This window comes from Somniosus microcephalus, chromosome 4 (assembly GCF_052327205.1).
Source record: "Somniosus microcephalus isolate GS21.2 chromosome 4, FLI_Smic_1.0, whole genome shotgun sequence".
NCBI lineage: Eukaryota > Metazoa > Chordata > Chondrichthyes > Squaliformes > Somniosidae > Somniosus > Somniosus microcephalus.
In genome coordinates this window covers 320,994,814-321,011,644 of record NC_140990.1, presented here as the reverse complement: position 1 = coordinate 321,011,644, position 16,831 = coordinate 320,994,814, and the positions used below count along the sequence as shown (strand labels likewise).

At 49.9% G+C, this 16,831-nt stretch overlaps 1 protein-coding gene across 1 annotated transcript in view; it reads right to left on the bottom strand.

The window, feature by feature from the left end:
* Positions 1-16,831, bottom strand: part of arhgef49 (Rho guanine nucleotide exchange factor 49) — a 227,943-nt gene that overhangs the window by 38,885 nt on the left and 172,227 nt on the right. The window contains exons 2-3 of the mRNA XM_085986825.1: positions 14,451-14,666; positions 11,511-13,306 (exon numbers count right to left, since the gene is read on the bottom strand). Of these exons, the coding sequence (XP_085842951.1) occupies positions 11,511-13,276 (1,766 nt within the window). The 5' untranslated portion in view covers positions 13,277-13,306; positions 14,451-14,666. The remainder of the gene's footprint in view (positions 1-11,510; positions 13,307-14,450; positions 14,667-16,831) is intronic.

The following is a 16,831-nucleotide window of genomic DNA, read 5'->3' as shown; positions in this document are numbered from 1 at the left end:
ACATACAAATCAATGGGCCAGAAATTCCAGGCCAGAAGCGTGAGTACGGTCGGGTTACTCACGCATCTGGCCGTTGGAAATGCCGGCGTTCAGCAGGAACAGCACATGCGGGGAACGCCGGCATTTCCAGACCCGAGGTCTATTCACAGCGCGTGCGACTGCACAGGCAGCGCTTGCGCAGTGAACTTTGTAGATTTCACTGATGGATTCAGTGAGGGTAAGCCCCTAGAACTTGCACTTGAAAAAAGCAAGTGTAAAGTTGTTCATTGGCTGGGGAAGGAGATATATTTTATGGAGGAGCTTATGAAATGCAATATTTAGGTTTGGGAAAGGGAGGGAAGTTATTTTAAGAAATTTTAACTAAGTTTTAAACTTTAATTTTTTTTTTTTTAAACGGGTTTTCAGAACGGTAGGTAGAAGGAGCAATTGTGGCTGTGTGAATGGAATGTGAGAATGAGTTATGTATGTATGTCCACATATATTCCTTTACGTATATGTATGTATGTTTTATATTCCTTTACTAATGTGTATGAATGTATATTTTTAATTATGATTTTCCAATAAGTTACTTTCTCTGAAAGTCATAATTAAATAATACATTCATACACATAAGTAAAGGAATATATACATAACACGCAAAGGAATATATACAGACATACATACTTTCAGAAGCTCCACGATAAGAAATATCTTCCTCCGCAGCCTCTGGAGCAACTGTACCCATGCTTTTTTCATGTGTAAGTTGTAATGACTGGACCTCACTGAAAGCATTAATGAAAGCGGCGAATTATACTGCGCACGCGCTGCCTGTGCAGTCGCACGCGTTCTGCCTCTGAACCCCTTCGTTCAGAGGACAGGAAATGCCGGTTTTCCCCACATGCACTGTGCATGCTGAAAACCGGCATTTCATCCGGCCAGATGCGTAAGTACCCCGACCGTACTAGCGCATTTGGAAGGGAATTACTGGGCCAACATTTTACATGTCAATAAAATAAAAAATTTAACAATTGCACAACTTGCCCCCTCGCATCTGCGACTGAGGGTCCAAGGAGGTGCATTGCGCAAGAGGTCATCATCGTACGTATCCTCACACTGTTCCCTTTGGGGAACTGTATGAAGTGGTGGAAGGATTTATGGCCGTGATTAACGCTCATTCCGTGACCGTAACCATCTTTGAACCAGCCATTAGGGTGGTTAGTCCTATGGCGGGCGGGTTTTACGGGCTCCCACAACCCATCTGAGGGGGGGGGCCACCAACACCCACGGACGCAAGCATCCCGCTGGATGTCCACCCAGCATTTAAAGTTGGAGGTCCGCCTCCACTTGCCGGGACTGTCTGGAGTGGGGTTCAAAACCCTACTCCTTCTGGCCCAGCGGCGGGGATGCTTACTGCTACGCAAAAGGCCCACTCCGCACAAAAGGTGACACCCATACGTTTCCTGCGCCTTTTCCCTCCCCGTGACTGGAGCCCTATGCTGCCATTTCACGTTGCTAATCGGATTGGGCCTTTGTCATAGCGGTAGGATCCCCGCCGCTGGGCCAGATCAGGGTAGGGTTTCGAACCCCGCTCCAGACAGTCCCGGCAAGTGGAGTCGGAGCTCCGGCTCTAAATTCTGGGTTGACATCCAGTGGGATATTTGTGGGTGTGGGTGGCCCCCCCTCCTTGTATAGCTTGTGGGAGCCCGTAAAACCCTCCCGCCATAGGACTAACCGCCCTAATGGCTGGTTCAAAGATGGTTACGGTCACGGAATGAGCGTTAATCATGGCCATAAATCCTTCCACCACTTCATACAGTTCCCCAAAGGGAACAGTGTGAAGACATGTATGACGACGACATTGCTAAATAAATAAATGGAATTAAAAAAATTCTTTTAGGGCTTTTAAAAGTCTTTAAATTGCTTTAATTCTCTTTAAAACTACTTCAGATTACTCAAAATAATGTAAACATTTTAAAAAGTTTATGAAAGTTACCAAAATCTTCAAAAAACTTCCAAAAACCTATTTAAACTGCTGCTTTGCATGTAAAAATGGTTAGCAGCTTGACAGAAACATTGGGGGCGTGTCCAGTGAAACTGAGACCTCAAGGGGCGTGTCTCACTTGCACTGCACGCTCCTGACTTCGCGCTGGCTGCACTCCTGGGCGGCGTGACGTCATACGCTGCCCGGGATTCTTCTTCTGGAAACACCAATTCCAGGCGTCCCTGGAGCTGATCGGCAGTAGCGCGGGGTAAGTGTAAATACGGGGCTTGCACGCGCTGCAAGCCCCGTTCTGGAACTTCTGGGCCAATACATGTTCTACTTAGAGCAGAGAAGGTTGAGAAGAGATTTGATAGAGGTGTTCAAAATCATGAGGGGTCTGGACTGAATAGATAGAGAGAAACTGTTCCCATTGGTGGAAGGGTCGCGAACCAGATGACACAGATTTAAGGTGATTGGCAGAAGAACCAAAGGCGACATGAGGAAAAACTTTTTTACTCAGCGAGCGGTTAGGATCTGGAATGCACTGCCTGGAAGGGTGGTGGAGGCAGACTCAATCACGGCTTTCAAAAGGGAGTTGGATAAGTAGCTGAAGGAAAAATATTTGCAGGGCTACAATTAAAAGGCGGGGGAGTGGGACTCGCTGAAGTGCTCTTGCAGGGAGCCGGCACCAGCTCGGCAGGCCAAAAGGCCGCCTTCCATGCTGTAACCATTCTCTGATTCTATGACAATAGTAAAATACTGCGGATGCTGGAAATCTGAAATAACAACAGGAAAAGCTGGAAACACTCAGCAGGTCAGGCAGCATCGAGGAGAGAGAAACAGAGTCAACATTTCGGGTCGAACCCTTCGTCAGAACTGGCGAAGGGTCCTCGACCCGAAACATTGACTCTGTTTCTCTCTCCTCGATGCTGCCTGACCTGCTGAGTGTTTCCAGCACTTTCTGTTATTATCTATGATTCTATGATGTTGGTTGAGGGATAAATATTGGCCAGGACACCGGGGAGAACTCCCCTGCTCTTCTTCGAGATAGTGCCGTGGGATCTTTTACATCCACCTGAGAGAGCAGACAGGGGCCTCGTAACGTCTCATCTGAAAGATGGCACTTTATGTGGCTCGGTGTCAAATTTTGTCTGACAACGCTCCTGTGAAGTGCCTTGGGATGTTTTACTACTTTAAAGATGCTATGTAAATGCAAGTTGTTGTTGTGTGAGGACACCTGGGAATCCCTGGCCCAAGATCGCACAAAGTGGAGGAGAAGCATCCGGGAAGGCGCCGAACACCTCGAGTCTCTTCGCCGGGAGCGAGCGGAAGCCAAACGCAGGCAGCGCAAGGAGCGCACGTCAACCCAAGCACCCCACCTACCCGCCCCTTCAACCACCGTCTGCTCCACCCTGTGACAGAGACTGTAGGTCCCGCATTGGACTCATCAGTCAGCTGCGAACTCATTTTTAATGTGGAAGCAAGTCATCCTCGGTTCTGAGGGACTGCCTAAGAAGATGAAGAATCATGTGAGGCGGGGAATCGCGTTATGATAAGATTGTGATGTGTTGCCCTCCACAGAGTAATAGCCCCTTTGGCAGGTTGCTGGAGAACCATTGAACTGCGACCCAACAAGAGAGGGAGACGAGAGACAAGTGAGGGGGGGCGGGGGAAGAAAATTTGATATCTGAAACAAAATGGCTTTACTGAGCACAGGGCAGCCAACCTTGAATAAACGCCAGTGGGTGGTGGTGGTGGGGGGGGGGTTTGTTTGAAACAGTTCAGCTGGGATCTCTGTTAAGTGTTAGCCCCCCAGCACGTTAGCTTGTATCAGTCAGCTTTAGGGCCGTGATAAGTGATCCGAAGGTCACACTGTACAATTGATGAGACCATTAGTCACCAAGAAAGGATTTGGCTCATAAATATTTAATACTTGTATAGATACACGGTGGAACTCATGAATTAAGAATAGCCGCTTCGGGAAGGTCTTATTTACATGCTTGCAATCTGCTGCAATCACATATTAAAGCTTCAGAGCGGCTTCTTTCCCTTAACCTGGGCGAACTCGATTGACTCACGCTCAATCTCGAGCAGGACAACTTGTCTTCTTCCGATGCTTGCACTCATTCCTCAGTGCAAACCCGTCGATCTTCAGCAAGCCCAGGAAAATGGGGGTGGGGGGGAGGGGGGTGCGGGGTGCGGGCGAGATGGGGGTCACTGACGGGTTAAGGCCACCTGGTTCAATCGGAGCAAACCCGCCGGGACATTCCTGGTCTCTCTGGTTCTCCATGTGGAGCCCAGCATTCCTAATGAGTATGGGTCCTGACACGTGAGTGCAAAAGCCATTGCACCGAGGCTACTCTCCCGAAACAGGAACAACAACAACTTACATTTACATCGCGCCCTTAAATAGTAAAACGTCCCCAAGGAGCTTCATGGGAGCGATTATCAAACAAAATTTGACACCGAGCCACATAAGGAGATATTGGGGCCGGTGACCAAAAGCTTGGTCAAAGAGGTAGGTTTTAAGGAGTAGTCTTAAAGGAGGAGAGAGAGAGGCGGAGAGGTTTAGGGAGGGAATTCCAGAGCTTAGGGCCTCAGGCAGCTGAAGGCGCGGCCGCCAACAGTGGAGCGATGAAAATCGGGGATGCGCGAGAGGCCAAAATTGGAGGAGCGCAGAGTTCTCGGCGGGGACGCGGCCACGGAGGGATCTGAAAACAATCCGCCTGCCCTGTGTACCCTATAAGATCCAGGGATCCCGCGCAGCCACGCAGCGCTCCAGGGATCCCGCGCAGCCGGCTTTCCGGCTTTTGAATGCAAAAACCGCGCATGGCTGACCATGATTCTATGATTCTACGAACTATTTCAAAATGTACAGAATGTAATGCAAGTGCATGAATGTAATGTGTATCTTTTTATGGCCTTGACTGTGTCAAGTGAACACCGTACAGCTCCCAGACTCCCACTAACGCAGGATACGTTTGCTGTGCTGATGACGGTAACACAGTGGCAAATGATGGTAATTAGAGATTATTCACACATGTAAATGATGGTAATTAGCAAATAGACTTTCCAGTGTAACTCACATCCTATCTGTCCTATCTGAAAGCTAGACAATAAATTATTCTGTAAAAGGCAGATGATGGCCATGGAATAAAAGGGACAGTGGCAGCATGGAAACGGAATTGGCTAAGTGACAGGAAACAGTTGTTTTTCGGACTGGAGGAAGGTACACAGTGGTGTTCCCTGGGGGTCGGTACTAGGACCACTGCTTTTCTCGATATATATTATTGATTTGGATGTGGGTGTACAGGGCACAATTTCAAAATTAGCAGATGACACAAAACTTGGAAGTATAATGAACAGTGAGGAGGACAGTGATAGACTTCAAGAGGACATAGACAGGTTGGTGAAATGGGCGGACACGTGGCAGATGGAATTTAATGCAGAAAAGTGCGAAGTGTTGGTAGGAAGAATGAGGAGAGGCAATATAAACTAAAGGGTACAATCCTAAAGTGGGTGCATGAACAGAGAGACCTGGGGGGTATATGTGCACAAATCGTTGATGGTGGCAGGGCAGGTTGAGAAAGCGGTTAAACAATCTTATGGGATCCTGGGCTTCATGAATAGAGGTATAGAGTACAAAAGCATGGAAATTATGATGAACCTGTATAAAACACTGGTTCAGCCTCAATTGGAGTATTGTGTCCAATTCTGGGCACTGCACTTTAGGAAGGATGTGAAGGCCTTAGAGAAGGTACAGAAAATATTTACGAGAATGATTCGAGGGATGAGGGACTTCAGTTATGTGGATAGACTGGAGAAGCTGGGGTTGTTCGCCTTAGAGCAGAGAAGATTGAGAGGAGATTTGATAGAGGTGTTCAAAATCATGAGGGGTCTAGACAGAGTAGATAGAGAGAAACTGTTCTCGTTGGCAGAAGGGTCGAGAACCAGAGGACACAGATTTAAGGTGATTGGCAGAAGAACCAAAGACGACATGAGGAAAACATTTTTACTCAGCGAGTGGTTAGGATCTGGAATGCACTGCCTGAGAGGGTGGTGGGGGCAGATTCAATCACGGCTTTCAAAAGGGAGTTGGATAAGTACCTGAAGGAAAAACATTTGCAGGGCTACGGGGAAAGGGCAGGGGAGTGGGACTAGCTGAAGTGCTCTTGCAGAGAGCCAGCACGGGCTCGATGGGCCAAATGGCCTCCTTCTGTGCTGTAACCATTTGATGATTCTATGAATTAAATGCAAATGATATGCAAATTATACTGATTAGAAGACGGGTGCCTAAACCCCAAGCTCTGGACAATCAGGTGTAGGAACCATAGCTGAGTTCCTTTTCTCTAATCCAAGGCCAATTTTGCAGCCCTACCATTGACTGAGTTCATCTAACTTTTAGCACACACCAGAGATTCGAATTTGGACGTTCTGCAAATGCTGACTGATCAAATCTCCCATTTAATGGTGGAGCTGCAGCTGATGGTCGGCAATCCAATTGTGCTCCCGCCAGGTTTCACCGTCGTGTTTCAGAGGAGGCGTGCACCACGTGGGAAAAGTGTTCAAATCACAAAGGCCTCTCAAAATGGGATTATAGAGGCAATTCAGTGGTTGTTAAGGGCCTTAAGGGCCTATCCCGCCTCTTGGAGGCGGGACGGAGACGGGAGCAGAAACCACGCATTTGGGAAAATTGCTTGGAGGCAGGATGGAGGCGGGGTCGGGCCCGCCCACCACCTTTTGCAATTTTATCACCCCACACGCCTCCATTCCCGCCTCCTCGGGCCTGGCAAAATCCAGCCCATTGAGTATATGCAAGACGGAGATAGACATATATTTGAGCTACAGGAGAGTCGAGGGTTATGGAGCACAGACAGGAAAGTGGAGTTGAGGCCAAGGTCAGATCAGCCACGATCTTATTGAATGGCGGGGCAGGCTCGAGGGGCCGAATGGCCTACTCCTGCCCCTATTTCTTATGTTCTTAGTCCGAATGGCTCAGAGACGGTGGGGTAAACTTTGCGAGGCATGCTCTCCGCAATTTCCTTGCTTGCAACCTCTGAGATTTTCTGATGCTTATCAGCCGAATGAAAGGCTGGCATGATTGAGGTCTCGGGAAATGGTTTCCTGGTGTCTTTACTGTAGTATCAACTGTGGCTCAGTGGGTAGCACTCTCGCCTCTGGAGTCAGAAGGTTGTGGGTTCACGTCCCACTCCAGAGACTTGAACACAAATTCTAGGCTGATGCTACAGTGTGGTACTGAGGGAGTGCCGCACTGTCGGAGGTGCTGTCTTCTGGATGAGACGTAAAACCGAGGCTCTGTCTGCCCTCTGAGCTGAACATAAAAGATCCCATGGCACTATTTCGAAGAAAAGCAGGCAAGTTATCCCTCAATCAACATAACAGAAAACAGATTATCTGGTCATTATCACATTGCTGTTTGTGGGAGCTTGCTGTGTGCAAAATGGCTGCTGTGTTTCCTACATTACAACAGTGACTACACTTCAAAAAAATACTTCATTGGCTGTAAAGCTTTTGGGATGTCCAGTGAACGATGCTATAGAAATGCCAATCTTTCTTTCTTTAAAGGCACCGGATGGACCAATACGCTGGAAATCCACACTTGATGCAATGAGTTCATCTGTAATTATCCTACCTAAATATTAAGGGAAGTACCAAGATAAGGCACTGCTCGTACTGCCTGCTATTCTACCTGACATCTTAATATACCTAGAGACATGTTTTATTTATACTGCCTTAATTCCATTACATGTCCAGGTCGGATGCCTGTCTTTCATTTCCTATTGTTTTTCTGCCATGATCTAATTGAATGGTGGAATAGGCTCAAGGGGCTGAATGTCCTACTCCCATTCCTATGTTCCTGTCTTCTTCCCCTCCATCCCTGTTTTCTTCCCCTCCATCCCTGTTTTCTTCCCCTCCGTCACTGTCCCCTTTCCCCTCCATCAATGTCCCCTTTCCCCTCCAACCCTGTCCCTTTTCCCCTCCATCCCTGTCCCCTTTCCCCTCCATCACTGTCCCCTTTCCCCTCCATCACTGTCCCCTTTCCCCTCCATCACTGTCCCCTTTCCCCTCCATCACCGTCCCCTTTCCCCTCCATCAATGTACCCTTTCCCCTCCATCACTGTCCCCTTTCCCCTCCATCACTGTCCCCTTTCCCCTCCATCACTGTCCCCTTTCCCCTCCATCACTGTCCCCTTTCCCCTCCATCGCCGTCCCCTTTCCCCTCCATCCCTGTCCCCTTTATCACTGTCCCCTTTCCCCTCCATCACTGTCCCCTTTCCCCTCCATCCCTGTCCCCTTTCCCCTCCATCCCTGTCCCCTTTCCCCTCCATCACTGTCCCCTTTCCCCTCCATCACTGTCCCCTTTCCCCTCCATCACTGTCCCCTTTCCCCTCCAGCCCTGTCCCCTTTCCCCTCCATCACTGTCCCCTTTCCCCTCCATCACTGTCCCCTTTCCCCTCCATCACTGTCCCCTTTCCCCTCCAGCCCTGTCCCCTTTCCCCTCCATCACTGTCCCCTTTCCCCTCCATCACTGTCCCCTTTCCCCTCCATCCCTGTCCCCTTTCCCCTCCATCCCTGTCCCCTTTCCCCTCCATCACTGTCCCCTTTCCCCTCCAGCCCTGTCCCCTTTCCCCTCCATCACTGTCCCCTTTCCCCTCCATCACTGTCCCCTTTCCCCTCCAGCCCTGTCCCCTTTCCCCTCCATCACTGTCCCCTTTCCCCTCCATCACCGTCCCCTTTCCCCTCCATCACCGTCGCCTTCCCTCTCCATCACTGTCCCCTTTCCCCTCCATCCCTGTCCCCTTTCCCCTCCATCACTGTCCCCTTTCCCCTCCATCACTGTCCTCTTTCCCCTCCATCACTGTCCCCTTTCCCTCCATCACTGTCCCCTTTCCCCTCCATCACTGTCCCCTTTCCCCTCCATCACTGTCCCCTTTCCCCTCCATCACTGGCCTCTTTCCCCTCCATCACTGTCCCCTTTCCCCTCCATCCCGGTCCCCTTTCCCCCCATCACTGTCCCCTTCCCCCTCCATCACTGTCCCCTTTCCCCTCCATCACTGTCCCCTTTCCCCTCCATCACCGTCCCCTTTCCCCTCCATCAATGTCCCCTTTCCCCTCCATCAATGTCCCCTTTCCCCTCCATCACTGTCCCCTTTCCCCTCCAACCCTGTCCCCTTTCCCCTCCATCCCTGTCCCCTTTCCCCTCCATCACTGTCCCCTTCCCCCTCCATCACTGTCCCCTTTCCCCTCCATCACTGTCCCCTTTCCCCTCCATCACTGTCCCCTTTCCCCTCCATCACCGTCCCCTTTCCCCTCCATCCCTGTCCCCTTTATCACTGTCCCCTTTCCCCTCCATCACTGTCCCCTTTCCCCTCCAGCCCTGTCCCCTTTCCCCTCCATCACTGTCCCCTTTCCCCTCCATCACTGTCCCCTTTCCCCTCCATCACCGTCCCCTTTCCCCTCCATCCCTGTCCCCTTTCCCCTCCATCCCTGTCCCCTTTCCCCTCCATCACCGTCCCCTTTCCCCTCCATCCCTGTCCCCTTTCCCCTCCATCCCTGTCCCCTTTCCCCTCCATCACCGTCCCCTTTCCCCTCCAGCCCTGTCCCCTTTCCCCTCCATCACCGTCCCCTTTCCCCTCCAGCCCTGTCCCCTTTCCCCTCCATCCCTGTCCCCTTTCCCCTCCAGCCCTGTCCCCTTTCCCCTCCATCCCTGTCCCCTTTCCCCTCCATCCCTGTCCCCTTTCCCCTCCATCCCTGTCCCCTTTCCCCTCCATCACTGTCCCCTTTCCCCTCCATCACCGTCCCCTTTCCCCTCCATCCCTGTCCCCTTTCCCCTCCATCACTGTCCCCTTTCCCCTCCCAGCCCCGTCCTTGTTGCTGAGCCCTTTCTCCTGAATGCCGATGTTTCAATGCTTTGCTGTTAAAATCCTCGATACCTTTGAAACACAATAAACAGGATTTGTCTCAGATGAATAACGTTCCTCTTTTGTCAGTATTTCTGGATTTCCCCTTCAGTTTCTGACGAATATAACCTTCCCGTTCCCTGCGCTGCAGCGTCTGTGGTGCTCTGAGTATAATTGCTGAATCACAGACTGAGCCTGGGGCCATTTTACATTACGTCCCATGTCTGTTTAGACAGTCTGAACTTGATTCACCCTTCACCGCCAGCAGGTGCCCTCCGTCTGTTCTCTCTTTCCTGAACTCAATGCTGAAAAATAGTCAAATCAAAACCCTTTCATTATTCCTGCACTTGGCAGGCAAATTAACACAAAGCTGAGAAAGGGAATAAGCAATGCTTAATTTACGGGGATGACAGAGATACAGCGGACACACCTGCAAAATTAGCAAAAGCTAGTGACTAAATTTAAAAAAAAAAGCCCTAAATAAAAGGCTATGACATGTGGAAATGGGTAATCACACGGAGAAGTGCAGTAGGGTCGCCAACTCTGGTTTCACGTATTCCTGAAGGTATCAACAAAAGACCTTTAACCTCCTACCGCCCCACCAGTCAAACAGAATTTTTCCCCCATCTCCAATATCTTTATTACTAATAAACAAAATTATTCAAGTTCCCAGATTGACAAGTGTAGTCCACGGTCAGAGTCTGTCTCGCCATTGTGTCTGTCACTTCAGCGGTGTGTGTATATAAATATATGTGTGTATATATATGTGTGTGTGTGTGTGTATATGCGCGCACGCGTGTGTATATATGCATGTGTATGTATATATATATGTGTGTGTGTGTATGTATATGTATATGCACGCATGTGTGTATGTATATATATATATAGAGAGAGAGAAGCTGGGGTTGTTCTCCTTGGAGCACAGAAGGCTAAGAGGAGATTTAATAGAGGTGCTTAAAATCATGAAGAATTTAGATAGAGTAAATAAAGAGAAACTGTTTCCAATGGCTGAAGGGTCGATAACCAGAGGGCAACAGATTTAAGGTGATTGGCAAAAGCACCAGAGGCAACATGAGGAAAAACTTTTTTACACAACGAGTGGTTAGGATTTGGATAGGGTGGAGGATACAGATTCAATAGTAACTTTCAAAAGATAAATACTTGAAGGAGAAAAAATTGTAGTGATATGGGGAAAGAGCGGGGGAGTGGGACTGACTGGAATGCTCTGTGAACGAGCCGGCACAGACTCGATGGGCCAAATGGCCTCCTTCTGTGCTGTGCTATTCTAAGATTCTATATATATGTGTTTGTGTGTATATATATATCTGTTTGTGTGTGCGTATATGTGGGTGTGTGTAAAAAATGAGAACACATCATTACATCGTTTTGTCAATGGAAAAACTTCTTTGCAAATCTGGTGATTTGACAGTTTAATTTGATGGTTTGGAAATCCCATTAGACCGTCAACATTGCTGTGTCTGCCAAGGATGCCTCATAAATCTACAAACAGAAAGGAGGGAGAGACGAAAAGCATACTGAGCAGGTGGCTAAGGGTCAAATGGAAGTGGCTAATTTACTACCAGGTCAACCGGCAGAGGGTCAAAGGTTGGGCTAATAGCTTGCGTTACCTTTTTTTGATGAGGTCGATAGCTGAGCCGATAAGGCCGTCCTTCATCTGCTGAAACTTAACGCCATAGCCAGAAAGATCTGCAGCCGCTTCCAGTAGGAGTGAAGGACAGCAAGATGACTGGGCCTCGCCCGCCACGTTCTTCTCTGCGGAACCAAAGCCTGGGGTGGATCCTCTCCGGCTCGCCACTTGCTGCCTGCTCGCAGGCTCCTCGCTGCCGTGAGGAACTGCTACGGTCTGCAAGGGTGGCCCAGGAGCCGGGCCCGTGCAGATAGGGCCGGGAGAGGCACGGTGCTCTTCCCGAGGGCTCGCGGACGTTGCAGGTGTTTGTGGGGCCAGAGAGGATTTGGCGGGACTTCCGTTTCCGTTGGGTGAAGAAGGGTCGAGCTGCTGACAGGGCCGTTGGGGCTCCGAGTAGCCGCAGCAGGCCGCGTGGTTACAGTGGGCGAGGTCCTGGCACTCAGCCGACAGCCTCCTCCACGGGGTTAGGGGCTCCCCCAGCGTCAGCGATGGACAACTGCCACCGGTCGTCCTCCTTGCCGTGCTACTTAAAGTGACGAAACTCTTCTTGTTGCTTCCCTGCAACTCCGCTTTGGTGCTTGGTGTCTGCCGCTTCTCCCTCTTCCTCATTCTTTTGAACTCTTCGAAGGACGGGATGTGGACTCGCGCCTTGGAGCTTCGTCTCCTCTCAGGCGTCGCCGCTGACGACCCTTCAGACACATACCTATTCCTTTCACGTCCACCCACCGACTCAGCGGTCAGAGACTTGACCACCTCCCCGCCCTCCTCCCTTGAAGGCAGGGTCAGGTTTGGCGTACTGTTCTGGCGCCGTAACTTCAACCTCCTCATGGCTTCCTCCTTGATCTCCGCAGGGTTGGTCAACCTATGTGACCTTTGCTGAGGAGCCGGGCAGCCATTTTGCCTGGCACCTCCCGGCATTTCGCCTTGCTTTGTTGCGCACCCGGACTTGCAGCGCCCGCAGTTCTCTCTTCCTGCACAGTCATTCGAAGCAAGCTCCCCTAGCAAGGCCTGCGGGCGGACGGGTTTATTCAGCTCCGTGGCCTTGTTGCTCTGAAGCCTGAGCTTTTCCTTCAGCCCCCTTTTGGCGTCACCGTTCAGCACCTTCTCGTTCATTGTCGGGAAAAGCCACTGCGGCACTTTGGCAAATGGCGGCAGGTCCCTCCCTGTTGCTGTCCTGGAATGGGAACCGACGGGCGTGTTCTCACAGGCGCGCAGCAGGCCGTCAATGTCCGGGCGCTCCGTCGAAACCCCGTACCAGTCGCTCGTCGTCCGGCAGTGGAAAACAAACTCGCTCTCCCCGCCCTGGCAAGGCGGGCTGAAGGGGCGCCCTTTGCCGTCGGTGACCGCGGCCCATTGGAGGTTCTCCAAACTCCTGTACAGTCTGGCTCCCGGGCTCACCACCACGCTACCCGAGGCCGGGGAGCCGCCGGGCCTGGCACGGCACGGGAGCTCCGTCACCGGGTGGCGACACGCCGGCTGCGCGGCAGAGCCCGAGCAGCGCATCAGGCTCAAGTCGTTCAGCGAAACACCGTCCTGGCAGCAAGCGATGGCCCAACTGTCACGCACGCTGGTGGTGTGCGTCGTAGCGATGGCCCTCGTGAAGGTGGGATCCGGCTCCAAAACGGGGGAGCACGCTGGCAGGTCATCGGAGCGGCGACCAATGTCCATGCCTCGGACAGCAGGTGGGGAGTCACATGGTTCGGCGTTCACATCTGGCATGGAGACGGTGCGTACCGCAACCTCCATGCATCCACTGCGGAGAGGAGACGGAGTAATCTGCCAGAGAGAGACACAGAAAGGCTTTTACTAATGTCCCCACTGACTTCATATCATGCGACAAATGCACAGCAAGAAGATTAGGCTTTGGGCTTCGTGACGGAACATGACAGAAACTGAAACACGGTTTTTCTGGTACAATGCAATGAACAATCGTTTCTGCTATTCCAGCCTGTAACTCACTCCCAGGTATCCACTATTCTATATATAAACCACCCGAACCCCTCGATTAGATTCCAGCCTGTAACTCACTCCCAGGTATCCATTATTCTGTATATAAACCCCCTGAACCCCTCGATCAGATTCCAGCCTGTAACTCACTCCCGGGTATCTGTTATTCTATATATAAACCATCCGAACACCTCGATTAGATTCCAGCCTGTAACTCACTCCCGGGTATCTATTATTCTATATATAAACCACCCGAACCCCTCGATTAGATTCCAGCCTGTAACTCACTCCCGGGTATCCATTATTCCATATATAATCCACCCGAACCCTTCGATTAGATTCCAGTCTGTAACTCACTCCCGGGTATCTGTTATTCTATATATGAACCCCTCGATTAGATTCCAGCCTGTAACTCACTCCTGGGTATCCATTATTCTATGTATAAACCACCCGAACCCCTCGATTAGATTCCAGTCTGTAACTCACTCCCGGATATCCATTATTCTATATATAAACTATCTGAACCCCTCAAATAGATTCCAGTCTGTAATATAGTCAAGCATAGTCAGCATGGTTTTATGAAAGGGAAATCATGTTTGACAAATTTGCTGGAGTTCTTTGAGGATGTAACGAGCGAGGTGGATAAAGGGGAACCGGTAGATGTAGTGTATTTGGATTTCCAGAGGACATTCGATAAGGTGCCACATAAAAAGTTACTGCACAAGATAAGAACTCACAGGGTTGGGGGTAATATATTAGCATGGATAGAGGATTGGCTAACTAACAGAAAACTAGCACCAATAATACAAATGGTACAAGATGAACCAGAGAATGCCTCCTCACTGTATCACGGTGTTGAAGGGTTTGCTCTAACCCCTTGCTGATATAGGATGGCAGTGAACCAGAAGGTCTATTGTCGAAAGGGTACATTAGCAGACAGCTTATATTACGATGTACTTTCAGAGCAACTCACCCCATTTTCTTTGAGTCTGTCCACTAGTTCCTCTCTCGTGACCTTGTGGTTCTCAGGTTACTGGTTGAACTGTGAAGGTGGCTGTCACCAAAGCTTTGCTCGCTCCTGAGGAACTCGGTGAGGTCGGCAGATAGACACCACACAGGTACGTTTCAGCGGAAATAAAAAGGACTTGATCCAAAGCAAGAGAAGCTTGGGGTTAGCGTTTCAGACAACCTGGAAGAGAGACGGGAAAGGACAAAGCTGAGACAAGCTTCACAATCAAATTGAACCAGGACACAGGACTCTTTAACCTTTTGCATGTAGGTCTTATTCAGGGTTAGGAGGTCACAGTATCAGGGACTCCTTGTAAACACCAAAGTGCTTGTGTTCACGGGACCGTCATTAACCACGGCACCTCCCATACCCGCAAACTCCACCACCTAGAAGGACAAGGGCAACAGGCGTATGGGAACACCACCGCCTCTAAGGTCCCCTCCAAGTCACATCCTGACTTGAAAATATATCGCCGTTCCTTCATCGTCGTTGGGTCAAAATCTTCAGAATTCCCTACCTAACAGCACTGTGGGAGTACCTTCACCACACGGACTGCAGCGGTTCAAGAAGGCGGCTCACCACCACCTTCTCAAGGGCAACTAGTGATGGGCAATAAATGCTGGCCTTGTCAGTGATGTTCACATCCCGTGGCTGAATTAAAAAAAAGTACTCCAGAGGGATAGAATTGAAAAGCAGTGAAAATATGATAAACTTGTATCAAACCTTGGTTAGACTGCTCTTGGAGTTACTGTGCACAGTTCTGGTCTCCATGTTACAAAAAGGATCCGCAGGCACTGGAGAAGGTGCAGAAAGATTTACAAGGATGATACCAGAACTGACAGGTTGTACCTATCAGGTAAAGAGATGACTGAGGGAGTGACCTGATTGAGTTCTTTAAGATAATGAAAGGGTTTAATGGGATAGACCTAGAGAAAATGTTTCCACTTGTGGGGGAGGCCAGAACTAGGAGCAATAAGTATAAGATAGTCACTAATAAATCCAATAGGGAATTCAGGAAAAAATTCTTTACCCAGAGAGTGGTGAGAATGTGGAACATGCTACCACATGGAGTGGTTGAGGTGAATAGCACAGATGCATTTAAGGGGAAGCTCGATAAACACAGGAGGGAGAAAGGAATATGTTGATAGGGTTAGATGAACAGGTGTGGGAGGAGGCTCGTTTGGAGAATGGACCAGTTGGGCTGAATGGCCTGTTTCTGTGATGTACATTCTATGTAATGCAGGTGGTTTGTGGTCGAGTGGTGAGGTTTCCTGGTTCAATCCCTGTGCTGTGCTGAGTTAGCTGGTCTCAGTCAGTAGGGATGTTACATGGGCTTCATTGACTATGGGTTCGGGAGAGGAAGTCACTACCCCAGAGGGCTGTGGATGCTCAGTCATAAGAACATCAGAAATAGGAGCAGGAGTCGGCCATTCGGCCCTTTGAGCCTGCTCCGCCATGGCTGATCTTCTACCTCAACTCCACCTTCCCACACTATCCCCATATCCCTCAAGTCCCTTAGTATCCAAAAATCTATCGACCTCTGTCTTGAACATACTCAACGACTGAGCCTCCACAGCCCTCTAGGGTAGAGAATTCCAACGATTCACAACCCTTTGAGTGAAGAAATTTCTCCTCATCTCAGTCCTAAATGGCCGACCCCTTATTCTGAGTCTGTGACCCCTGGTTCTAGACTCCCCAGCCAGGGGAAACAACCTCCCTGCATCTGTGCTGTCAAGCCCCCTTAAGAATTTTATATGTTTCAGTGAGATCACCTCTCATTCTTCTAAACTCTAGGGAATATAGGCCTAGTCTACTCAATCTCTCCTCTTAGGACAATCCCCCCATCCCAGGAATCAGTCCAGTGAACCTTTGTTGCACTCCCTCTAAAGCAAGCATATCCTTCCTTAGGTAAGGATATATTCTTGTTGAGTGTATTCAAGACTGAGATCGATAGATTCTTGGGCACTAAGGGAATCAAGGCATATAGGGATCGGGTGGGAAAGTGGAGTTGAGGTAGAAGATCTGCCATGATCTTATTGAATGGCGGAGCAGGCTCGAGGGGCCGAATGGCCTATTTCTTATGTTCTTAAATCAGCCAGGGGTCCCTCTCCTAATCTCGGTCCTGTGATGCCATCTGCAGGGAGTGTGTGTGTGTGCGAGTCCCTGCCTATCACGTGGGAGACCAGGGTTCATATTCCCAGACTGGGAGGTGATGCAGTTTCGTTGGGCTGGTGGCCACTGCCTTTTGGAAGGTGACTCGTTTTTTTTTTAAAGATAATTGGCAAAAAAAACAGAGGGGAGATGAGGAAATGTTTTTATTTTGCGCAGCGTGGGAACGCGCTGCC